Source organism: Myxine glutinosa, chromosome 4, assembly GCF_964187855.1.
Source record: "Myxine glutinosa chromosome 4, kmMyxGlut1.1, whole genome shotgun sequence".
Lineage (NCBI taxonomy): Eukaryota > Metazoa > Chordata > Myxini > Myxiniformes > Myxinidae > Myxine > Myxine glutinosa.
In genome coordinates, this window is record NC_136264.1 from 71,444,976 (window position 1) to 71,471,630 (window position 26,655).

At 47.3% G+C, this 26,655-nt stretch overlaps 1 protein-coding gene across 6 annotated transcripts in view; it reads right to left on the minus strand.

Annotated features, from left to right (window-relative positions):
• Positions 1 to 26,655, minus strand: part of FCHSD2 (FCH and double SH3 domains 2) — a 216,853-nt gene that overhangs the window by 151,918 nt on the left and 38,280 nt on the right. The window contains exon 1 of one of the 6 annotated variants that reach the window (XM_068112526.2): positions 19,378 to 21,323. The exons of 3 other annotated variants lie outside the window; for them this stretch is intronic. In XM_068112526.2, the coding sequence (XP_067968627.2) occupies positions 19,378 to 19,395 (18 nt within the window). In that variant the 5' untranslated portion in view covers positions 19,396 to 21,323. Of the gene's footprint in view, positions 1 to 17,690; positions 17,771 to 19,045; positions 19,124 to 19,377; positions 21,324 to 26,655 lie in introns of those variants that run through there. 2 more of the 6 variants (XM_068112524.2, XM_068112525.2) reach the window with 2 other exon arrangements.

The window sequence follows — 26,655 nt, forward strand, 5'->3', positions numbered from 1 at the left end:
CCAACGCCTAGCCCCTGACTCTCCAACCCCTAGCTCCTCACTCCCAACCCCTAACTCCCAACCCCTAACTCCTCACTCTCCAACCCCTAGCTCCTCACTCTCCAACCCCTAACTCCTCTCCAACCCCTCGCTCCTCTCCAACCCTCCTCATCGTCATTGCAGCAGCATCCTGTGTGAGTCTGTGATCACGTTCGTCGAGGGTCTCGTTCTCCCGTCTCGTTCTTTTTGTTGCTGCAGTCTCGTGGGGTCACCCGTGGGAATCCCACGGGCATGAACGTGTGCGACATTTGGACATCTTGATTTAGATGCTGCACATTAACTTGTACATAATGGTTACTGGCAATTCATCAGATCCAGAAATGGTGTAATGAACACAATTTATATATTTCACATAATATGTGACACTCACTCCTCTCCACCTGACACTCTCCTCTCTCCACCCTCACCCCTCTCCAATCCCACTCCTCCTCACACACCCCTCCAACACCTCCTCACACTCCTCTCCAATACTTCCTCACACTCCTCTCCAATACTTCCTCACACTCCTCTCCAATCCCTCACACTCCTCTCCAATACTTCCTCACACTCCTCTCCAATCCCTCACTCTCCTCTCCAATACTTCCTCACACTCCTCTCCAATACTTCCTCACACTCCTCTCCAATCCCTCACACTCCTCTCCAATCCCTCACACTCCTCTCCAATCCCTCACACTCCTCTCCAATCCCTCACACTCCCCTCCAATCCCTCACACTCCCCTCCAATCGCTCCTCACTCTCCTCTCCAATCGCTCCTCACTCTCCTCTCCAATCGCTCCTCACTCTCACACACACGGTAGTGGAACACACACACACACACACACACACACACACACACACACACACACACACACACACACACACACACACACACACTGGAGAGTGGGTGACACACACACGGAAACTCATGTGAAAACATTTTTTTTTTCAATTCAATTAAATTAAAGATTTCACGATTTAACAATAAATAAATAAAGATTTCATGATTGTAGTTCCTGCAGCTGCGAAACGCATTTTCTTTGGGTGGTGTATAATCGCTCCGAACGAAACAGGCATTACCTCGTTTCCTTTGCTCGAGTTGTTCTGAAAGTAATTCATGATCGAAGACGTGTTGATTGAGTCTTAAAATGCACATCCAATCATCCAGACATACAGAGCATACAGAAGCCGATCGTCGGCCTATGGAGCCCATGACTCTTCTTCATTTTTAATCTTTAATGTATCGATAACCTTTCGCTTTACAAAGTAAAAATAGATTAAAACCAAACGTTATTAATAAATATTGTATTCCATAGTTAGTTTACATTATTATGTAAATTTTTCAAGTACTGTATTGTTTAATTCCATGGTTGGAAAAGAGTTGACTCGCTTAAAACAAACTCTGTATGTACACCCCAGGGATATGGAAAAATATAATTACACTTCGATTGGATCCCGAACTTCAGTATTCAGTCGCTGTATTTTTACTAAGTGATAATTTAAATAATGAAGTCCTGGGAACGTTCTCTCCTCTCTCCTTCCCCGTGCCGACGTAACAGTCGACACATTCAAAACGGCTGTTGGAATACATGTCGCCGATTTTCTCAACTTTAGCTGAAACTGAGACTTGAACCATCCCAGCGACTGTGATGGTGAATTAGTCGAGATAAAGCCGTGAGGGAGACTCAATGAATGGGCTTTATGTTACAGGCGTTTGAGAATTCATTTCGTTCTATAATATAAACGGAAACTTTCATCGGACTTTCTTCCCAATTTTTTTCAACCGAGTCTAAAACTATGTTAGCGACTGTGAAAAATGAAATATATCGAATTTTTAATATATATCGACACGTTGCCGTCGGTGTCATGTTGGGCGGTGTATGATACACCATGACGCGATTTTTTAAAATATCTCTGCATTTTCCCGCGTGTGTGGAATGTTCTCAATTATTGCTAACACCGAGTCTAAAACCATCGATAAAAATGAAATCATATGGTGAGTTAGAATGGAGATAAAGGCGTGAGAGAGACTCAATGGCCTTGAAGTTACAGGCATTTGAGAATTCATTTCGTTCTATAAACGGCAACTTTCATTGGATTTTCTTCCCGTTTTTTTTCAACCGAGTCTAAAACTATGTTAGCGACTGTGAAAAATGAAATGATATATCGAATTTGATTTGAAATAAAACTGGGAGAGAGAGCAAGACACCACGGGCCTACAAAACAGGCCTCAAAGCTATGTGAAATTGTGAGTTAACAAAATGGTGGATATTTGTTTATAATTATATGAAGCCACTCCCAGAATGGGTGGAGCTATGGGTGGAGCTACTCTGCAAACCGAGTAAGCCACACCCCGGACAGACACCCAACAGACAGACAGACAGAATCATCTACGGCTATTATAATATAGACTAGCGGGGTCACCCGTGGGAATCCCACGGGCATGGATGTGTGTGACATTTCGACATATTGAGTTATATGCTGCACATTCATTTTTACAAAATGGTTACTGGCAAGTCATCAGATCCAGAAATGGTGTGAATTTAGTTATTTCACATAATATGTGACCCCTCACTCCTCTCCACCTGACACTCTCCTGTCTCCACCTGACACTCTCCTGTCTCCACCTGACACTCTCCTCTCTCCACCTAGCACTCCTCTCCTCTCCAAACCCTCACATCCCTCTCCTTTCCAATCCCTCACCTCTCCAATCCCTCACACTCCTCTCCTCTGCAATCCTTCACACGCCTCTCCAATCGCGCCTCACACTCCTCTCCAATCGCGCCTCACACTCCTCTCCAATCGCGCCTCACACTCCTCTCCAATCGTGCCTCACACTCCTCTCCAATCGTGCCTCACACTCCCCTCCAATCACTCCTCTCCAATCGTGCCTCACACTCCTCTCCAATCACGCCTCACACTCCTCTCCAATCGTGCCTCACACTCCTCTCCAATCGCGCCTCACACTCCTCTCCAATCGCGCCTCACTCGCCTCTCCAATCGGCTTTCCCCGTCTCGTTTCTCTCCTTTTTCTCCCGTCTCGTTCTTTTTCTTGCTCCAAATCGGCCCGTCGGAATCGGAAATCGGCCCGTCTCGCCCGTCGGAATCGGAAATCGGCCCGTCTTGCTTTTGTGCTTGTGCGTAAATAAATTGTGTTCATGACACCATTTCTGGTGTTGGGCTAGCGGCTAGGGTGCCGGCTTAGGATCCTGGGTTCGAATCTCGGTCGATCGCCGAATTAATGCCAGGGGGGTTGACTCAGCCTGTCATCCTTCCGAGGTCGGCTAATTGAGTACCAGTTCACTGGTAATTCCCTGTTTGTCGTTGAAGGCGGCAAAAAGGGTTGGCGTCAGGAAGGGCATCCGGCCGTAAAACATTGCTTCAAAAAGGGGACAAAAAAACAACAACTACCACGGTCCCCGAAAAGGCCAACCCCCGCTTTGCGGGGAAAAATGGCCTCTAAACGGTGGTTTTTACACCATTTCTGGATCTGATGACTTGCCAGTAACCATTTTGTAAAAATGAATGTGCAGCATCTAACTCAATATGTCGAAATGTCACACACATCCATGCCCGTGGGATTCCCACGGGTGACCCCGCAAGTTTGCATTGACGTTCGTCGATGGACTCGTTCGCCCGTCTCATTCGTTTTCTTGCTGCATCCTGTTCAAGTCTGCGTTCTTCATCGATCGTCTCATTCATTTTGGAAATAGAAGTTTCCACGCAGCGCATGAATTGTCACGATCCTCAAGAGGAATTTGTCTCGTAATCATCAAATGATAAATGGCAAGTAAATTATATTGTGGAAAATTAAAGATTTCAAATAAACCTATTTAAAGTGTATTCGCACATAACTAATTTTAAAAAACGAAGAAATATCTCTCGGTAATTTCCTGAAACATATTTTACTTCCGGCTAATAATGTTGAATTAAATAAAAACGAAGAAATATATGTCGGCATCATTGTTGACGTTTTTGTGACGACTGTCATCAAACGAAAAAGTAATATATCTTAACGGAAAAGCAAAAGCGAATTTTTAATATATATCGACACGTTGCCGTCGGTGTCATGTTGGGCGGTGTATGATACACCATGACGCGATTTTTAAAAATATATCTGCATTTTCCCGCGTGTGTGGAATGTTCTCAATTATTGCTGACACCGAGTCCAAAACCATCGATAAAAATGAAATCATATGGTGAGTTAGATTGGAGATAAAGGCGTGAGAGAGACTCAATGGCCTTGAAGTTGAAGTTACAGGCGTTTGAGAATTCATTTCGTTCTATAAACGGCAACTTTCATTGGATTTCCTTCCCGTTTTTTTTCAACCGAGTCGAAAACTATGTTAGCGACTGTGAAAAATGAAATGATATATCGAATTTTTAATATGTATCGACACGTTGCCGTCGGTGTCATGTTAGGCGGTGTATGATACACCATGACGCGATTTTAAAAAATATATCTGCATTTTCCCGCGTGTGTGGAATGTTCTCAATTATTGCTGACACCGACTCTAAAACCATCGATAAAAATGAAATCATATGGTGAGTTAGATTGGAGATAAAGGCGTGAGAGAGACTCAATGGCCTTGAAGTTACAGGCCTGTGAGAATTCATTTCGTTCTATAAACGGCAACTTTCATCGGATTTTCTTCTCGTTTTTTTTCAACCGAGTCTAAAACTATGTTAGCGACTGTGAAAAATGAAATGATATATCGAATTTAAAATAGATATCGACACATTGCCGTCGGTGTCATGTTGGGCGGTGTATGATACACCATGACGCGATTTTAAAAAATATATCTCTGCATTTTCCCGCGTGTGTGGAATGTTTGTGGAAAATTAAAGATTTCAAATAAACCTATTTAAAGTGTATGCGCACATAACTAATAAAAAAAACGAAGAAAAATCTCTCGGTAATTTCCTGAAACATATTTTACTTCCGGCTAATATGTTGAATGAAATAAAAACGAAGAAATATATGTCGGCATCATTGTTGACGTTTTTGTGACGACTATCATCAAACGAAATAGTAATATATCATAACGGAAAAGCAAAAGCGAATTTTTAATATATATCGACACATTGCCGGCGGTGTCATGTTGGGCGGTGTATGATACACCATGACGCGATTTTAAAATATATATCTCTGCATTTTCCCGCGTGTGTGGATTGTTCTCAATTATTGCTGACACCGAGTCTAAAAGTAAAACCATCGATAAAAATGAAATCATATGGTGAGTTAGATTGGAGATAAAGGCGTGAGAGAGACTCAATGGCCTTGAAGTTACAGGCCTTTGAGAATTCATTTCGTTCTATAAACGGCAACTTTCATCGGATTTTCTTCCCGTTTTTTTTCAACCGAGTCTAAAACTATGTTAGCGACTGTGAAAAATGAAATGATTTATCGAATTTGATTTGAAATAAAACTGGGGGAGAGCAAGACACCACGGGCCTACAAAACAGGACTCAAAGCTATGCGAGTTAATAAAATGGTGGATATTTGTTTATAGCCACTCCCAGAATGGGTGGAGCTATGGGTGGAGCTACTCTGCAAACCGAGTAAGCCACACCCCGGACAGACACCCAACAGATAGACAGACAGACAGACAGAATCATCTACGGCTATTATAATATAGACTAGCGGGGTCACCCGTGGGAATCCCACGGGCATGGATGTGTGTGACATTTGGACATCTTGATTTAGATGCTGCACATTAAATTTTACAAAATGGTTACTGGCAATTCATCAGATCCAGAAATGGTGTAATGAACACAATTTATATATTTCACATAATATGTGCCCCTCACTCCTCTCCACCTGACACTCTCCTCTCTCCACCCTCACGCCTCTGCAATCCCACTCCTCCTCACACTCCCCTCCAATACCTCATCACACTCCCCTCCAATACCTCCTCATACTCCCCTCCAATACTTCCTCACACTCCTCTCCAATACTTCCTCACACTCCTCTCCAATCCCTCACACTCCTCTCCAATCCCTCACACTCCTCTCCAATTCCTCACACTCCCCTCCAATCGCTCCTCACTCTCCTCTCCAATCGCTCCCCACTCTCCCCTCCAATCGCTCCTCACTCTCCTCTCCAATCGCTCCTCACTCTCCTCTCCAATCGCTCCTCACTCTCCTCTCCAATCGCTCCTCACTCTCCTCTCCAATCGCTCCTCACTCTCCGCTCCAACCGGCCCTCACTCTCCGCTCCAATCGGCCCTCACTCTCCGCTCCAATCGGTCCTCACTCTCCGCTCCAATCGGCCCTCACTCTCCAACCCCTCGCTCCTTACTCTCCAACCCCTCGCTCCTCACTCTCCAACACCTAGCTCCTCGCTCTCCAACCCCTAGCTCCTCGCTCTCCAACCCCTAGCTCCTTGCTCTCCAACCCCTAGCTCCTCGTTCTCCAACCCCTTGCTCCTCGCTCTCCAACCCCTCGCTCCTTGCTCTCCAACCCCTCGTCCCTCACTCTCCAACCCCTCGCTCCTCACTCTCCAACACCTCACCCCTCACTCTCCAACCCCTCGCTCCTCATTCTCCAACTCCTCACTCTCCAACCCCTCGCTCCTCACTCTCTAACTCCTCGCGCCTCACTCTCCAACCCCTTGCTCCTCTCCAATTTCTCGCTCTCCAACCCCAAGCCCCTCATTCTCCAACCCCTAGCTCCTCCCTCTCCAACTCCTCGCTCTCCAACCCCTCGCTCCTCACTCTCCAACCCCTCACTCGTCTCCAATTTCTCGCTCCTCTCCAACGCCTAGCCCCTGACTCTCCAACCCCTAGCTCCTCACTCCCAACCCCTAACTCCCAACCCCTAACTCCTCACTCTCCAACCCCTAGCTCCTCACTCTCCAACCCCTAACTCCTCTCCAACCCCTCGCTCCTCTCCAACCCTCCTCATCGTCATTGCAGCAGCATCCTGTGTGAGTCTGTGATCACGTTCGTCGAGGGTCTCGTTCTCCCGTCTCGTTCTTTTTGTTGCTGCAGTCTCGTGGGGTCACCCGTGGGAATCCCACGGGCATGAACGTGTGCGACATTTGGACATCTTGATTTAGATGCTGCACATTAACTTGTACATAATGGTTACTGGCAATTCATCAGATCCAGAAATGGTGTAATGAACACAATTTATATATTTCACATAATATGTGACACTCACTCCTCTCCACCTGACACTCTCCTCTCTCCACCCTCACCCCTCTCCAATCCCACTCCTCCTCACACACCCCTCCAACACCTCCTCACACTCCTCTCCAATACTTCCTCACACTCCTCTCCAATACTTCCTCACACTCCTCTCCAATCCCTCACACTCCTCTCCAATACTTCCTCACACTCCTCTCCAATCCCTCACTCTCCTCTCCAATACTTCCTCACACTCCTCTCCAATACTTCCTCACACTCCTCTCCAATCCCTCACACTCCTCTCCAATCCCTCACACTCCTCTCCAATCCCTCACACACACACACACACACACACACACACACACACTGGAGAGTGGGTGACACACACACGGAAACTCATGTGAAAACTTTTTTTTTTTCAATTAAATTAAATTAAAGATTTCACGATTTAACAATAAATAAATAAAGATTTCATGATTGTAGTTCCTGCAGCTGCGAAACGCATTTTCTTTGGGTGGTGTATAATCGCTCCGAACGAAACAGGCATTACCTCGTTTCCTTTGCTCGAGTTGTTCTGAAAGTAATTCATGATCGAAGACGTGTTGATTGAGTCTTAAAATGCACATCCAATCATCCAGACATACAGAGCATACAGAAGCCGATCGTCGGCCTATGGAGCCCATGACTCTTCTTCATTTTTAATCTTTAATGTATCGATAACCTTTCGCTTTACAAAGTAAAAATAGATTAAAACCAAACGTTATTAATAAATATTGTATTCCATAGTTAGTTTACATTATTATGTAAATTTTTGAAGTACTGTATTGTTTAATTCCATGGTTGGAAAAGAGTTGACTCGCTTAAAACAAACTCTGTATGTACACCCCAGGGATATGGAAAAATATAATTACACTTCGATTGGATCCCGAACTTCAGTATTCAGTCGCTGTATTTTTACTAAGTGATAATTTAAATAATGAAGTCCTGGGAACGTTCTCTCCTCTCTCCTTCCCCGTGCCGACGTAACAGTCGACACATTCAAAACGGCTGTTGGAATACATGTCGCCGATTTTCTCAACTTTAGCTGAAACTGAGACTTGAACCATCCCAGCGACTGTGATGGTGAATTAGTCGAGATAAAGCCGTGAGGGAGACTCAATGAATGGGCTTTATGTTACAGGCGTTTGAGAATTCATTTCGTTCTATAATATAAACGGAAACTTTCATCGGACTTTCTTCCCGGTTTTTTTCAACCGAGTCTAAAACTATGTTAGCGACTGTGAAAAATGAAATATATCGAATTTTTAATATATATCGACACGTTGCCGTCGGTGTCATGTTGGGCGGTGTATGATACACCATGACGCGATTTTTTAAAATATCTCTGCATTTTCCCGCGTGTGTGGAATGTTCTCAATTATTGCTAACACCGAGTCTAAAACCATCGATAAAAATGAAATCATATGGTGGGTTAGATTGGAGATAAAGGCGTGAGAGAGACTCAATGGCCTTGAAGTTACAGGCGTTTGAGAATTCATTTCGTTCTATAAACGGCAACTTTCATTGGATTTTCTTCCCGTTTTTTTTCAACCGAGTCTAAAACTATGTTAGCGACTGTGAAAAATGAAATGATATATCGAATTTTTAATATATATCGACACTGCCGTCGGTGTCATGTTGGGCAGTGTATGATACACCATGAAGCGATTTTTAAAAATATATCTGCATTTTCCCGCGTGTGTGGAATGTTCTCAATTATTGCTGACACCGACTCTAAAACCATCGATAAAAATGAAATCATATGGTGAGTTAGAATGGAGATAAAGGCGTGAGAGAGACTCAATGGCCTTGAAGTTACAGGCATTTGAGAATTCATTTCGTTCTATAAACGGCAACTTTCATTGGATTTTCTTCCCGTTTTTTTTCAACCGAGTCTAAAACTATGTTAGCGACTGTGAAAAATGAAATGATATATCGAATTTGATTTGAAATAAAACTGGGAGAGAGAGCAAGACACCACGGGCCTACAAAACAGGCCTCAAAGCTATGTGAAATTGTGAGTTAACAAAATGGTGGATATTTGTTTATAATTATATGAAGCCACTCCCAGAATGGGTGGAGCTATGGGTGGAGCTACTCTGCAAACCGAGTAAGCCACACCCCGGACAGACACCCAACAGACAGACAGACAGAATCATCTACGGCTATTATAATATAGATATATACACTACATGGCCAAAAGTATGCGGACACCCCTAATAATTAGTAGATTCGGCTGTTTCAGCCACACCCATTGTTCACAGGTATATATAATCAAGCACACAGCCATGCAATCTCCATAGACAAACATTAGCAGGAGAATGGGCCATACTGAACTTTTTCAGCTCAGTGATTTTCAATGTGGCACCGTCATAGGATGCTATCTTTCCAACAAGTCAGTTCGTCAAATTTCTGCCCTGCTAGAGCTGCCTTTTCTGTTATCAACTGTAAGTGCTGTTATTGTGAAGTGGAAACGTTTAGGAGCAACAACAGCTCAGCCGCGCAGTGGTAGGCCACACAAGCTCACAGAATGGGACCACCGAGTGCTGAAGCATGGAGCGCATAAAAATCATCGTCTGTCCTAGGTTGCAACACTCACTACCGAGTTCCAAACTGCCTCTGGAAGCAACGTCAGCACAACAACTGTTCATCGGGAGCTTCATGAAATGGGTTTCCCTGACCGAGCAGCCACACACAAGCCTAAGGTCACCATGTGCAATGCCAAGCGTCGGCTGGAGTGGTGTAAAGCTCGCTGCCATTGGACTCTGGAGCAGTGGAAACACGTTCTCTGGAGTGATGAATCACGCTTCACCATCTGGCAGTCCGACGGACAAATCTGGGTTTGGCGGATGCCAGGAGAACGCTACCTGCCCAAATGCATAGTGCCAACTGTAAAGTTGGGTGGAGGAGAAATAATGGTCTGGGGCTGTTTTTCATGGTTCGGGCCAGGCCCCTTAGTTCCAGTGAAGGGAAATCTTAACGCCACAGCATACAATGACATTCTACATGATTGGTCGCTTTCAACTTTGTGGCAACAGTTTGGGGAAGGCCCTTTCCTGTTTCAGCATGACAATTCCCCCGTGCACAAAGCGAGGTCCATACAGAAATGGTTTGTCGAGATCGGTGTGGAATAACTTGACTGGCCTGCACAGAGCGCTGACCTCAACTCCATCGAACACCTTTGGGATGAATTGGAACGCCGACTGCGGGCCAGGCCTAATCACCCAACATCAGTGCCCGACCTCACCAATGCTCTTGTGGCTGAATGGAAGCAAATCCCCACAGCAATGTTCTAACATCTAGTGGAAAGCCTTCCCAGAAGAGTGGAGGCTGTTATAGCAGCAAATGGGGGATCAACTCCATATTAATGCCCATGATTTTGGAATGAGATGTTTAATGAGCACATACGGATGTGATGTTCGGGTGTCCACATACTTTTGGCCATGTAGTGTGTGCCATGTAGTGTGTATATATATAGGATGTGGACATTACAATCATTGCTACTGACTGAACATACCACATTGAGCTAATTATAAATACTGAATTGCTGCCTCCGCCATGAAGGTGGGCAGAGATTATGTTTTCACTCTTTGTCTATGAAAAGGATATCTCAAAACGTTATGGATGGATTCGGACGAAATTTTGTGGAGAAGTTGGACGTGTGACAAGGACAAAATGATTAGATTTTGGTGAAGATCCAGAGTTGATAATTTATTAAGTGATTCTCCACCATCAAGTAAGAACGTGATACGGCTAAAACTATATATATACGTATATATATATATATATATATATATATATATATATATATATATACACACACACACACACACACACACACACACACACACACACACACACACACAGTGCGTATCAAAAAAAATGTAATCCGATTTCAAGGGGTTAATATGCAAAGTTAATATGCATTAAGTTAATATGCAATATGCAAAAAGTTAATATGCAATATGCAAAGGTTATTTATTTTGACAATTTACATGTGGTTTACTAATTAAGAGGAGATCCTCAGCTTTCCATTGATACCTTCCATGCCTCATTGCTGTCACACGTGACCGAGTACATGTTCATTGAAAATGACAAATTCAAATCGCATTTTTACAAGTTTGGCTAATCGATGCAAGTCAGGATAATTGGTGCAAAATGAACGTCAGATGTGAACTTTTCTCAGGAATGATTGGCCTTTATGCACCCACGCCTTCAACATGTCCACCTCCCCTTTCAACACAAAGCTCACAGCAGCGGAGCATGCCCTGAACTGCTCATCTCATCATAGCCGGGTCATTGCGCAAAGCATCCACTTCATGTCGAATACGGCCCTGCAATTCGTCAAGATCACGGGGAGGAGTTATGAACACCTTGTTCTTTAAATGTCCCCAAAGGAAATAATCACATGGTGTGAGGTCAGTTTATCTTGGCGGCCATTCCACTGCATGGTTGAGGGCGATGACTCGGCCTCCAAAGAGTTCCCTCAGTCGATCTCGCACAGCGATAAGACGATGTGCTGGGATGCCATCTTGGGCCCACCAGAGATATCTGAAGACACCACGAACCTGCCGCTCAAAGTTCTCCTCCATCTGCGGTAAAACTTCATCATTGATCATCTGCAGATACCTGTTACCATTGACAATCCTTTGAAAGAAAAATGGTCCGACTACCTGACCACTTCCACAAAGTCCCAACCAAACAGTCCACTTTTGTCGATTCACATTGGTGTCAAAATTAAATTCCAGGGGTTGTCCTGTCGGTGCATATTGAAGAACATTATGGGTATTAACCTTGCCTGCCGTCCATGGCGAAAGCAGGTTCGTCGCCGATAACGAGATACCACAGGAAATTGACATCTGCTTCGCAACGTGCTATCAACCATCTGGCAAGCACCAGCCTCCTGGCAAAATCCCCTGACGTAAGTTGATGCTGGATGTGAATCCGATATGGATGTTGGTGGATGTCCAGTCTTGTGATTCGGTTGAATGTTGCCGCAGGGGCTTTCCCGTCCCATTTAGTCTTGCGCTGGTATCCCTAGGATGCTCCAAAACTTGCTGCCTTACTGCTGCAATGTTCATTTCTGATCGCCCAGTGCGCCTCCTCCCAGAATTCTCCTTGTTGCGGTTGATGCTAGTGCCATGCTCTTGGTATTTTCTAACATTCGCCCAGATGGTTCTGGCTGCTGGAAGCTCCCGTTCTGGGAAACGTTCCCTGAACGCATCACGAGTTCGCTGCAAACTTCCAGTTTGGTGAAAGGTTGTAACCACGAAGGTCCGCTGTTCAGTCGTAAGTTGAACCATCTTTTCAATGACTCAGACTGCCGCTAAACCCATACACTGTAGGCCCATCTTAAATACCCATCTTAAACAAAGGATGACGCAACCGATGATTACCAGACCAGCTTAACAATTTTACATAATCAACTTGGCAGTCGACAAGTAATGCGTCCATTTAAAACTGTCTTGCACCAATTAGCCAAACTTGTAAAAATGCGATTTGACCTTGTCATTTTCAATGAACATGTACTCGGTCATGTGTGACAGCAATGATGCATGAAAGGCATCAATGGAAAGCTGAGGCTCTCCTCATAATTGGTAAACCACATGTAAATTGTCAAACTAAATAACCTTTTCATATTAACCCCTTGAATTCGGATTACCTTTTTTTTTTGATACGCACTGTATATACAGTCACGTGAAAAAGTAAGTACACCCCATGTCAAGTTTTGACTTTTTCAACATATTTCAACATACAGCTATGTGATCTTCATCACATAGCTGTATTACATATAATGTAATAGAAAAATTATTACAAAGCAAAATTATTATTACAAAATTATTACAAATTACAAAGCCCTTAAGAGGATCTTCATCAGTATCACATAGCATCACATAGCTGCTATGTGATCTTCATTTGAAAAAGTCAAAACTTTACATGGGGTGTACTTACTTTTTCACGTGACTGTATATATATATATATATATATATATTGCTACGGTTTTGAGATTTATGCATATGACATCATTAAAGGCTAAAGGTTTGCCCCCCCCATAGCTAGTCCACAAGCAACACGTAGGCCCACTTAGAGTATTAGTTATGTCATAGTATGTGTGAGTATAGGCCATTTTTCCTCGTAATATCTGCGTTGTGTAAAGACATGAGTTTAGGTCCTTTCATTTTGCGTCCACCCTCCAATTCCATCTATGGGCATAATTGATCCCGCGCCCCATTTGGCTGATCCCTCATTCTGTTACGCTTTGGGCTACCCGTAGCAGTTTGTTACGCTTTGGCTGCCAGCAGCATTCACTGCCCTTTGTTCGCTCGCTAGTCGAGTAACACGAGGTAGGCCTAAGAAGAGGGAGGAGCGCAGGGTTGGAGTGGGGCGGCGTCAAGGAGCGCGTCAGAGGCGATGACGGTAAGGGCCACCAGCCAACCAGGGCTCTAAGGGCATGGCGTGATAGGGCGTGGTAAGGCGCGTCTGGCAAGTGCTAGAAGGTTTGCGGGGCGTACCTATAAAAGCCTTTGCACAAAGCCCTTAAGAGGACTTGGTAAGGACTGCCCGTGATAAGAGGACTTATGCAAGAGAGCACAAGAGAGAACTTCGTTGTACAAGAGGACTTGCTTGAACTTGCTTGGACGGTATTCGCCTATTACGTACGCAGCACGTGAGTGAACGCGGCAATAACTGCCAGTGTTAACCGCCAGAGCCCAGACCCTACCGTTCGCCCCGTATTATCCCGTGTGCGCCAACGACATGCGGAGAACTCCTGCCTGCTGCCTTCACCTACTTCACGGTACGAGCTGGGGACCGGAGAGAGAGCTGCACGGAAGCCATCCCTGGACGTGCTGGTGACCATCAACCTGACCCTCTTCAGCAAGCCCCGTGTGAGTGTCTTTGTGTGAGACGGGCCCGTTTGTCCTGGGAGTAAGTTAAGACTGTTATTAAGGCTGCACTGTGTCTCTTCTTCTTCGCATGATTGTAAATAGTGTGAATAAATTATGTTCTTCCTGTCTTCCCAATTCGACCGCTTCTGTGATTTCTCCATTGGCTAAGCGTGGCACGAATAAGAACCGCTTGGACCGGGATCTAGTAATTGATAACGGCACGGATCACGTGTTCGCTACCGCTCGGCGTATCCACCAACACACGTGATTCGTGCGAGGCTTATCTCCTTGTTTCAGGGCAGCGCTAGTACTTAGGTAATAGCGAATCTGGTCCTACAACCCTATTTAGCACTGTCCGGAAAGGACGTCATTGGCCTCGGGTCACGCCTGGTCAGTCAAAGACAAGGGGACTAATCCCCCCTTGGTAAGGGGAGAAAGCGTTGAGATCCGCAACAATTGGTATCAGGAGTGGGGATTTGGAACCTGGGACGAAATTTGTTAGACAAAATTTTGGACACCAATTGGAATATTGGCTGCAACAATTGGTGTCGGGGAGTGAGATTGGACCCGAAGTGCGCTTAACGCACTCAAAATTACGAGCGGCCGAAATTTAGTATTAACATCTAAATTTAATTCGTGCCATGGCTAGCCAAGACGGTCGGATGTCCGTGGGGGTAGAAGAGGAGGAGATAGAAGAACTAATAACCCAGGACCCCCGGGAAGAATTGGGAGAAAAAGAGGAGGACACAGATGAGGGTGCGACAACTGGTAATGGCGGCACCTCGCACGTGGCTGCGAAGGCTAGAGCCGCTGCGCAAGTGGGGGTTATGGACGAGCAATCATTCATGACTCAACTGTCAGCGCTCATGAAAGAATGGAGCTGTGAAATGAACGATGGGTTAAAAAGGTTGGAAAACAAATTGGATGCCCAGATAGCAGTCAGAAAAGAACATTAAAAAATGGGGGAGGACATTGATCGCAGGTCGAGCGGAAAGGTCGCATTGGTACGCGACGGGGTAGCGCGACATGAGGAACGCGTGAAAAGCGAGGTAGAACAGAGCGCAGTCAAGTTGACCGGGGTAGAAATCGCGACTCGGGGTATGGGAAAGCCGACGGCCGCAGAGTTGGAAAATAAAATTTTATGTGCACCGGCGGTCGTTGGGCTAGAAAAATAAAAATAAATTATAATGGAAATTGGGGTCGAAGAGACGGCAGAGTTAGAGATTAAACCGAAGGAAGAAATGGAATATGTGCAAAGTCCGTGTTCGCATTGTGATGTCATGCTGCCTAATCCCAATAAAGGTTTGCAGGTGCGGTTGCTGGAGAAGAGAATCCAGAAGGTGAGTAGGAACGTGTATGGCGCGAAAATGTTTGGCACAAAAATGTTTTGCGGGAAAATATTTTTCGCGCGCTTGGGATCGCGACGTCACCCGGGCGCTCGTGGAAGGTCCGTGGTGCGATGTGTGAAGGTGAATGGCACGCATGTGCGAACGGCATCGAAGCGCGAGTGTGTAACGGGAGAGTCTGTTACCGAGAGTGAGAGCGAATGCACAACAGAGTGTATGTGTGAAGAGTGCGACACAGAGTGTGCAGTGGCCAAAGAGGGTGTGCAAGAATGCACACCGGAGTGTGGTGTAGAGAGTGTGTGGGAGTGCACACCAGAGCACGTGATTGGGTGTGCAGCAGGAGATTGCACACTCGTGGGTAAGTGTGCGCTGATTGGGTGTGTGCAGGAGTGCACACCCGTGGGTGTTACAGAGGATGTAACGAGAGAGAGTGCACGAGAGGAGTGCGTGGAAGTGAAGTGTGTAACGGAGTGTGCGAGTAGTACGAGAGCGCCAGGATGTGCGCGAGGGTGTGTGATGATATGCAGTGTGCGATCGGCATGAGTGCGCCTGAGTGGTGTGCACCTGAGTGTGCAAGAAAAGAGAATGCAAGGAGATAAAGTGCAATAACGGAATGCAGGGGGTGTATGGGAGGCGCTGGAGCGCCTCTGTGTACGAGTGAGGAGCGGGTCGCGTGTTGATGTGAGAATGCGACTTGGGCATCGACGCAGACCGGGGGAGCGTTTAGGCCGACGTATAGCCGACGCGAGCTCTCGGTGTGCGGCGTAGTTTGTGTGCTGCGGGGGCCGGCGGGGATCATTGCCGCGGTGGCGTGCACGATTCCTGCCGGGCCCCGCCCTGTATGGTCGGTGCCGTGCCGTGGCGAAAGAGGCAAACGGCACGGTTCGAGGGGGGGTAGGAGAGGTCGGAACTTCGCCCCCTGGCGGGCGCGGTGCTCCGACCGGGGGAGGTTGGGCCATCGTGCCGGGGCCCGAAAGGCTCCGCGCAGAGATGGCGCCTGGAACCTTGGCCCAAGCGTACCTCCTCCCCAGAATCGAAAATGCCGGACGGACCCAACCAACAGGAGACCAACCACCCGCATGCATTGCTCGGTTTTTCGAAGTCGCGCTGTGAAAATGTATTGCCGCACGGAGAGGCTCGAGTGGAGCAGACGAATAGAAATAGTGTTGGCGAATGGTAGCTTTACCATTCATTAGGGGGCACATGAGCTTTAGATTATGGGGATGGCAGTGTAAACTAGCCGAGGGCGGGCTAGGATAATTGTTAGGGATTTAGAAATGACTTTAGGAGACATGAGATTTAAGTAGTGACATTTGTACAGGTAGAGGGGACGTAGAGAGATTAGTTGGATGATAATGACGAGGATGTGCTTAGTGTAAGGGAAGACGGGAAAGCACGAGTATTAGAGGGAAGTAGTTAGTTAGATGATGCTGTATGTGTGTAAAAGTGTCTAAGTGGTGTATTGAGGACATGTGTAATTGTGTTGTGTGAATGGACTTGCATGGTGTGCAAGTGGGGAATAAATGGTGAGAATACTTGGTGTGTGGAATAAATGGAGTGGAATGAGTGGTATGGAGTGCATGGTGCGAAGGAGTGGATGAGGGAAGATGGACCCCTTCACGAATACCCGGGGAGGGTAGTTTAAAGTTAGGTAGAGGGTTTAGGTAAATTGTTGGATATTGACACCTGTGGTGCAGGTAGTAGCAAGGTATTGCTTGGATGGGTGCGTGAGTCTGTGGAAATGGCTGGGCGTGTGGACTTTGTTGGTGCGTATGGTTATTGGGGCACTCCGCCACTGGTAGTCTGTCGGCCAGGTGAGGCCGCAGGTAGGCTCTGGGAGCCAGTTAGAGTCAGAGTAGTGTTCAGTGGGGCCCGAGGATCCTAGGAGAGGACCCGGTAGCCCAATGCCAGAGAGGGCATCAGAGGGGTGAGAGAGCCAGGAGGGGCCTTCCCCGATTTAGGGTAGTCGCAAGGAGCAAGGTAAGCTCGAGTGGCGACTTCAGTGGCGGAGGTGCGCAGGTAGTTGGACCTGCTAGTGGAGCCACACGACCCAGCCCCGAAATTGTGCAAAGGCACAGTAAGAAAAATTGGGGAGTGAGACCCAAATTTGGAGGGCACCACAGGGTGGGTCAATGGGAATTGGTTTTTAGAACCACATAGTGTTACGATGGCCAATTGAATTGGCAGGGCATGACCCCGTGTAGTTTAAGAGTTAATGTTATTGGAGTATAGTTAGGATGAGAAATCTCTTCGCACCATCCACATCCACTCACCAAGGAGACGGAACTCCACACCAGGCTTTGCAAATGATTTGGATGGCAGAGACGCATCTCGACGGGATTTCACATTGTGTTTATTCCATCTCTTCCTTCTTGGGAGGGATTGGAAGACGAATTTGTTTTAGAGGGGGGATATGGGAGACAAGATATAGTGACGAATTTGTAAAGTGTAAATACAGGGAAGGGCAAGGGTAGTGTAGGCTGACATGGGGGTGGGGGGGGGGGGGGTACGAATGACTAGGGACGAGCTTTCTCCGCTCGCTCTCCCGCGCCCCTCATGTTGCATTGCCTTGTATTGTGTGTACCTTTGCGCCCTTTCCTCCGCTAACTGTGCTTTGTCTTACTCCCCACCCATGGACCCATTTTTTTGAGAGGAGTGTGCAGGAACACTGAGCTGTGTGGCTGCACTTTGCTACACCTGTGCAGCTGAACCCTGCTACCTCCTTTACCACGCGCTTATCCTCTGCAAGTCCTGCTTGTAAGTCCTTTCGAGGGCTTTTCGTATGGGCTTATATAGACCCGCCCCGCGAACCTTCTGGAACTCACCAGACTCTCTTCACCACGCCCTCTCACGCCATGCCGCTCGAGCTCCGATTGGCTGGTGGCTCTCACCGTCCCCCCACGCCGCTCACCCCGACCCCGCTCCCCTCCTTCACCTTTCGAGGCCCACCTCGTGTTAACTCGAATAGGGGACAGCCAAATGGGACGCGGGATGGATTGCGCCCATAGAGGTAGAATGGAGGTTGGAGCAAAATGATTGGGGGGCCTATTCTCCTGTCTTTACACAACACAGGTACTAAGAGGGGAAATGGCCTATTCTTACACATACTAAGACATCTATACTACAAATGGGCCTATATGTTGCTCGTGTGACTAACTATGGGGGGCAAACCTTTAACCTTTAATGACTTCAATGTGCCAATCTCAAAACCGCAGCACTGCCCCCTTCCCTCGTCAGACTCGTCCCCGAGTCGAACCCACACAGGTGTGAACAACCGGTTTTGAGAAAGACTTGGGACTAGTTTTTAATTACGTGTGACACTTAGATGTGGTTCCCCTCTAACATTTACTCCAACCCCGTGTATGTGACAGTTTTACAACACTAAATATGTCCCACCTACTGCGTTGTGTAACTAACTAACAGACTCGCACCCACAACTAACCGAATTGCGGAATTATTTTGAAACTAAACATAAAGCCGGTGGGTAGCATCTTATTTACAATCACACAACCTAATTATTTACATTTCTACAACCCAGGACCTGTTCTTTTTGTGGAAAGAAGATTGGAGGGGAGAAAAAGCACAGCAATGCACCAATACACAAAACACATTTCAATGCACAGTTCACCATTTGCTGCTGGGCTGCTGCATCTTGCGTCTTCTTGCTTCGTCTTCGGTGTGCCATAAAAACTTACAAGTCTTCTTTCCTGGCACACCACAATAAAATGTACAGAAACCGTGTTCGTTCTTATTTGTCAGCAGGGCCAACCCAATGTGGTCCAACTGCGTGACATTGATGCCACTCAAAATACGTGGTCCAAAGATGAAAGGCAAGTTTGCAGCAAATGACTGCTCAGCAAAGTGTAAAGCCACAAAACGTGTGGTCCAGGTGTAATGTGGTGCAGCAAAGTGTCTGTGCACATGCAGCAAAGTTATAATAAGAGTACGGCAGCAAAGTACCGCGCCGTTCATCTGCATGGGTGTAGCAATGTGCAGCCGCACAGGTGTAGCATGGTGCAGCTGCACAGGTGTAGCAAAGTGCAGCTGCACAGCTCAAAGCTGCTGCACACTCCTCCTCCAAAGTGGGTCCATGGGTGGGGAGGAAAGACAAAGCATGGTTAGCAAAGGACAGGGCGCAAGGGTACACCAAACACAACGTAATGCAACATGAGGGGCGCGGGAGAGCGAGCAGAGCAAGCTCGTCCCTAACCGTTCGTACCCCCCATGTCAGCTTACACTACCCTTGCCCCTCCCTGTATTTACAAATTACAAATCCGTCTCTACATCTTGTCTCCCATATCCCCCTCTAAACCAAATTCGTCTCCAATCCCTCCCAGGAAGGAAGAGATGGAATACCACACAATGTCACATTCACGTCGAGATGCGTCTCACTTACTCAAATCATTGCAAAGCCTTGGTGCTGGTGCAGAGCTTTGTCACCTTGGTGAATGAATGTGGATGGTGCAAAGGGAATTCCTCATCCTAACTAAACTAGTTACATTAACTCAATTAAACTACCCGGGGTCATGTCCTGCCAATCGGCATCTTTAAACTATGTGGTTCTAAAAACCTGATTCCCATCGACCACTCTGCGGTGCCCCTGAATTTGGGTCTCACTCCCCAATTTTCCACACTGTGCCTTTGCACAATTTCGGGGCTGGGTCGTGTGGCTCCACTAGCAGGTCTACCTACCTGCGCACCTCCCCCACTGAAGTCGCCACCCGAGCTTACCTTGCACCTTGCGACTACCTAAATTGGGGAAGGCCCCTCCTGGCTCTCTCACCCCCTGATGCCCTCTCTGGCATTGGGATACCCGGGTCCTTCTCCTGGATCCTCGGGCCCCACTGAACACTACTCTGACTGGCTCCCAGAGCCTACCTGCGGCCTCACCTGGCCGACAAACTACCAGTGGCGGAGTGCCCAAATAACCATACGCACCAACAAAGCCCACATGCCCAGCCATTCCACAGACTCATGCACCCATCCAAGCACTTCTTTGCCACTACTTGCACCACAGGTGTCAATATCCAACAATTTACCTAAACCCTCTACCTAACTTTAAACTACCCTTCCCGGGTATCTGTGAAGGGGTCCATCTTCCCCCATTCACTCCTTCGCACCATGCATTCCACACCTCTTACTTCACACCAAGCATTCCACACCACTCGTTCCACACCATTTATTCCACACACCAAGTCCTCTTGCACACCTCTTGTGCTCTCATACCTGTTCCCCACTTGCACACCATGCAAGTCAATTCACTTCAACACACTCCATTCGTCCTCAATACACCACCATACACCACCTCTGGTTATCCCCAACCAATGTCTCGTTTGCTCAAGCTCATCCACACACACAATTTCATTCATTTCCTCATTTGCTCAAGCTCACCCACACACACAATTTCTCCACACTACTACACACACACAGCATCATCTAACTAACTACTTCCCTCTAAAACTCGTGCTTCCCGTCTTTCCTTACACTAAGCACACCCTCGTCATTATCATCCATCTAATCTAACTACGTCCCCTCTACCTGTACAAAAGTCACTACTTAAATCTTGTGTCGCCTATTGTCATCTCTAAATCCCTATCAATTAGCCTAGCCCCCCCTCGGCTAGTTTACACTGCCACCCCATAATCTATTGCTCATGTGCCCCAAATTTGTGAGGAATGGCGAAACCACCACTCCCTACGCCGGGTACCATTCGCCAACACTATGGCTATTCATCCACTGTACTATGAGCCTCTCGGTGTGGAAACACATTTTCGTCACATCTCGGCTTCGAAAAGCCGAGCAATGCATGCGGGTGGTTGGTCTACTGTACGTTGGGTCCGTCCGGCATTTTCGATTCAGGGGAGGAGGTTTTGTTGGACCAAGGTTCCAGGCGCCATCTCTGCGCAGAGCCTTTCGGTCCCATGCACGATGGCCCAGCCGCCCACGGTCGGAGCACCGCGGCCGCCAGGGGGCGAAGCTCCGACCTCTCCTACCCCCCCCCCCCCCTCAAACCGTGCCGATCGCCTTTCCCGCCAAGGCGCGGCACCGACCCTTTCAGGGCGGGGCCCGGCCCGAATCATGCACGCCGCCGCGGCAACGATCCCCGCCGATCCCCGCTGCACACAAAGCACACCATGCACCGAGGGCTCGCGTCGGCTATACGTCGCCCTAAACGCTCCCCCGGTCTGCGTCGATGCCCGAGCCGCGTTCCCAACATACGCGACCCGTTCCACTCTCGCACATCGAGGCGCTCCAGTACCCCCCATACACCCCCTGCATTCCGTTACTGCACTCGCTCGTGCATTCTCTTCTCTTGCACACTCAGGTGCACACCACTCAGGCATACTCACACCGTTCGCACACTCCATTATCACACACCCTCGCACATATCCTGGCGCTCTCATACCACTCGCACACTCCGTTACACACTCGGCCATCGCACACCCTCACGCACACTCTTTTGTTACACCCTCAGTAACAACCACGGGTGTGCAATCTCCCGGTACACACCCAATCAGCGCACACTTACCCACGGGTGTGCACTGTCTTGTTGCACACCCAATCACACGCTCTGGTGTGCACTCCTGCACACTCTCTACAACACGCTCCGTTGTGCATCCTCTCTCACTCTCGGCCATCGTACACTCTGTTTCACACTCTTCCCACATACACTCCGTTGTGCATTCTTCCACACACTCTGTAACACACTCTCCTGTTACACACTCGCGCTCCGGTGCCGTTCGCACACGCGCGCCACTCACCTTCACACATCGCACCACGGACCTTCCACGAGCGCCTGGGTTTCGTCGCGATCCCAAGCGCGCCAAAAATGTTTTCGCGCCAAGCACTTTCGCGCCATACACACCCCGACTCACCTTCAGGGTTCTTTTCTCCTGCAACCGCACCTGCAAACCTTCCATTTTGTTAGCAAGTACGGCATCACAATGCGAACACGAACTTTGCGCGGATTCCATTTTTTCCTCCCGCGATAATTCCTCTATACCTGCCGTCTCTTCGGGCCCAATTTCAACTATACACATTTCTTTGTCCTCGACGACCGCCGGCACCAATAAAATTTATTTTTCCAATTCGGCGGCCGTCGGCTTTTCTACACCCCGACTCGCGATTTCTACACCCTCGGTCACTCCGGCCGCGCTCGGCTCTACCCCGCTCTCCACGCGTTCCTCACATCGCGTTACCCCGTCACGTACCAATGCGACTTCCTCGCTCAACATGTGATCAATGTCCTCCCCCATTTTTTTTATTCCCCCGATGCATTTGTCCCCCATTTCTTTCAGTTGGCCACTTTGAGCATCCATCTTTTTTTCTTGGATGTCCATTTTGTTTTCCAATCTACCCCCCATTGCATCCATTTTTGCATTCATTTCATTACTTTGCACCACGAAACATGCTTTGATTTGCGCCATGAAGGTGCCCATATCCATTGGCGCCACGGGCTCGGCTCTCGCCGCCACGTGCGAGGCGCCGCCATTTTCTACCCCTACGGCCGGCCCCTCATCAATGTTCTCCTCTTCTTCCCATTCTTCCCGGGGGTCCTGGGTTATCGATTCTAACTCCTCCTCAGATACCTCCTCTTCTACCCCCACCGGCATCTGATCGATTTGGCTAGCCATGGCACGAATTAAATTTGGATGTTGATAATTAAATTTCGGTCGCTCGTAATTTTGAGTGCGTTAAGCGCACTTCGGGTCCTATCCCAACTCCTGACACCAATTGTTGTGGATCTGCTGCCGGCCTTCTTCCCTTACCAAGGGGGGATTAGTCCCCTTGTCTTGACTGACCTGGTGCGACCCGAGACCTATTACGTCCCTTCCGGACAGCGCTAAATAGGGTTTCGGGACCAAATTCGCTGTTACCTAAGTACTAGCGCTGCCCTGAAGCGAGGAAATAAGCCTCGCATGAACCACGTGTTTTGGTGATACGCCGAGGGGTTGCGTACACGTGATCCGCACCGTTATAGATGGTGGAACCCGATTCAAGCGGTTCTATTCCTACCACGCTTAGCCAATGGAGAAACCACAAAGGCGATCGAATTGGAAATGAAAGGAAGAACAAAGATGTTTAATTATGATTGCACGTATTTACAGCCAGGACGAAGAGACACAGGGAAATCCTTAAACAGTCTTATACTTAATACCCCTGGACAAACGGGCCCGACTCACACACACACTCACATGGGGATTGCTGATCGGCAGGATGATGTTCTCCAGCGTGTCCAGGAATGGCTCTCGTGCAGCTCTCTCCGGTCCCTGGCACGTCCCGTGGAGATGGAGGCAGGAGAAGCCAGGAGCTCGTGGCGTGTCGCCTGAACAATCGGGTTATCTCGGGGCGCACGGTAGAGGGCGGACTTTGGCGGGACTGGCGGTTATTCACTCGCTTATTCACTCGCGGTTATGGCCGCGTTCACTCGCGTGGCCGAAATGCGCTGTCTTCGTTATCGGCGCGTCTGGCTGCGCCTGCGTACATGTACGGCCAACGCCTCTTCCTCTATCCCCTGGCGCGCACGTTCAATTGCGAGGGTCAAAGATCAACAACGGCGAGTGATGCAAATTCTCTGGCACAGTCCTTTCTCCTCAAGTCCTATCGCGCCACTGGTGCAAGTCCTCCTTTACCATGCGCTTATCCTCTGCAAGTCCTGCTTGTAAGTCCTTTCGAGGGCTTTTCGTATGGGCTTATATAGACCCGCCCCATGAACCTTCTGGAACTCACCAGACTCTCTTCACCACGCCCTCTCACGCCATGCCGCTCGAGCTCCGATTGGCTGGTGGCTCTTACCGTGCCCCCACGCCGCTCACCCCGACCCCGCTCCCCTCCTTCACCTTTCGAGGCCCACCTCGTGTTAACTCGACTAGGGGACAGCCAAATGGGACGCGGGATGGATTGCGCCCATAAAGGTAGAATGGAGGTTGGAGCAAAATGATTGGGGGGGGCCTATTCTCCTGTCTTTACACAACGCAGGTACTAAGAGGGGAAATGGCCTATTCTTATACATACTAAGACATAACTATACTACAAATGGGCCTATATGTTGCTCGTGTGACTAACTTTGCCTTTGTCTATTTGTGACCATAGAGTTTCAATCTCAGTCTGCAAAGACCTGAGTACCACACGGATGCCTCCTAGTTTGGAGGTGATGTGTTGGTATAATTTATGTTCATGACGTCAGTGTCATGTCATAAGGTTCGTGTGCTTCTTTAGTTATATATATTGTATATAACACTATATCTCAAAAAGTTATGGACGGATTTGAATGAAACATTGTGGACAGGTTGAGTTGTGAGAAGGACGAATGGATTAGATTTTGGTGAAGATCCAAATCCATACATGAGAAGTTTTTAATTTTTAAAGCGATTCTTCACCATTTAGATATGGGGCCAAATACGATATATAGCATGATATTTAAAAATATTATGGAGGAGTTATAACAAAACTAGGTGGAAGAGTTGGTTTGGTGACAAGAACAAGCCTATTCGATTTTGGTTCAGGTCCGAATCCAGATCCGGACAATCAGTGGATACAAAGCGTAAACTGTTCAGCCTGGTAGAGATATACGTTCTACCAAGTGACATTCTAGTTACCCTCACCAGAGGAGAGGGTATTGCATTTGAGTCCGTTTGTTTGTATGTCTGTTTGTTTGTCCACACAGAATAAATATGATTTTTCACTGCAACCGTTGGTCCAATTGACAGGAAATTTTCACCATAGGTGCAATTCCACCTGTAGAATTTTTTTCATGATAATTATGACGTCATAGGTCATGTGGTTCGTCCGCTATCTTGGAAAAACCAAAAAACGTTGCACCTCTATATCTCTGAAAGCGCTGAATAGAAAAAATTGACATAGCTCATTGTAAAGAACACTCCATGGGGAATAAAATATGTTAATGATGATGTCATAGGTGCCTCCATTATGACGTCATAATTCGACAAGTACAAAACTTCATCTGATCAAGACGAAATTCATTGAGCATAATCTCGGGATAAATTGGTGGAGAAAAAATAATAATGCTGACGTCATCGGTCACGTGGTTCGGCCGCCATATTTGTTTTAGCACAAAAGCCTTAAAAACCGCTGAAAACATATCCTGGCGAGGGTCTGCAATCTCTGATTGCTCTTTCTTGTTTATAATTGCTTCATGCCGATATACCACTCTGAATTATTCATTTACATATTTGTTCAGGGTGTCAATGATAATGAAACTCCTCTTTGTGATCGTGGGGTCGGGATTCAAACCCAGGCTAGACAGCTCAAAGGCAAATGCGTGTACCACTAAGCTATCCTGCCAGCCCACGAAAGCCAAAATAGAATAAAAGAAAGTGGAATTAGAAAACAAGAATTTCAAACTCAATTGCTAATGGCATGAGGCTGTGCAATGCTTTGGCACTGTTTTCCCTATCATGGTAGCCATCTTGTAGGCATGCCAAAGAAAATGACACAATGATATCTAGTGCTCTGCATGACTGATGCCAAAAACCTGCGAGAACATCTTGAGCACATATTCTCACCTTGCTTGTGGCTAACCTAAAACAATATTTCAAAACAACCAATGAGACACAAGTTGCAATCCATGGTTCTTCTCATTTACTTTCACTTGACTGGAGGCCATTCCTGTTTCAGAGTAACAAAGTCTGATTACAGTACAGCAATCAACCACAGGAATTGACAAGGTCGAGTCCTTTGTTGCGTGTGTGAAAACCTGTAAGTGTACCCAAGCTGAAGGGGCAGAAGGAAATTGCAGCAAGTGGAGAGCTGGTACCACTCATTCCCTGGTGTGCATGATGGGCATGGGGCCAAACACTACATATAAGATTGAGAGGTAGTCAAACTATAACGAAACACTAACCTCTGTGAAGGTCTATGTCAGCAAACAAGATGAACAAATGGATTTTATCAGCTAAAAAAAAGATGAGTATCTTTAACACAGTGGGAAACATGGTGCCACTGATGTTTTCAAGCATTAACCATTTGTCGTATGAAACGTCAGCCGCATACTTTGTTTTCCATGGCGGTAAACATGTTGACATCAACTTTTAGTTGTTCAAATCCATTGGTGGTCCAACTACCTAACCTGCAATCACACAACCACCAGCATTCCCAAACCTGCCACCCCACGCACCCACCCCTCATCTCCAGTGGCAGCCTTTCCATGGTGGGAATCGAGAAAGGGAGGTTGTGGAAAAGCGACAAAGAGAAAGTAATGGGTGTGGTGGCAGAGGA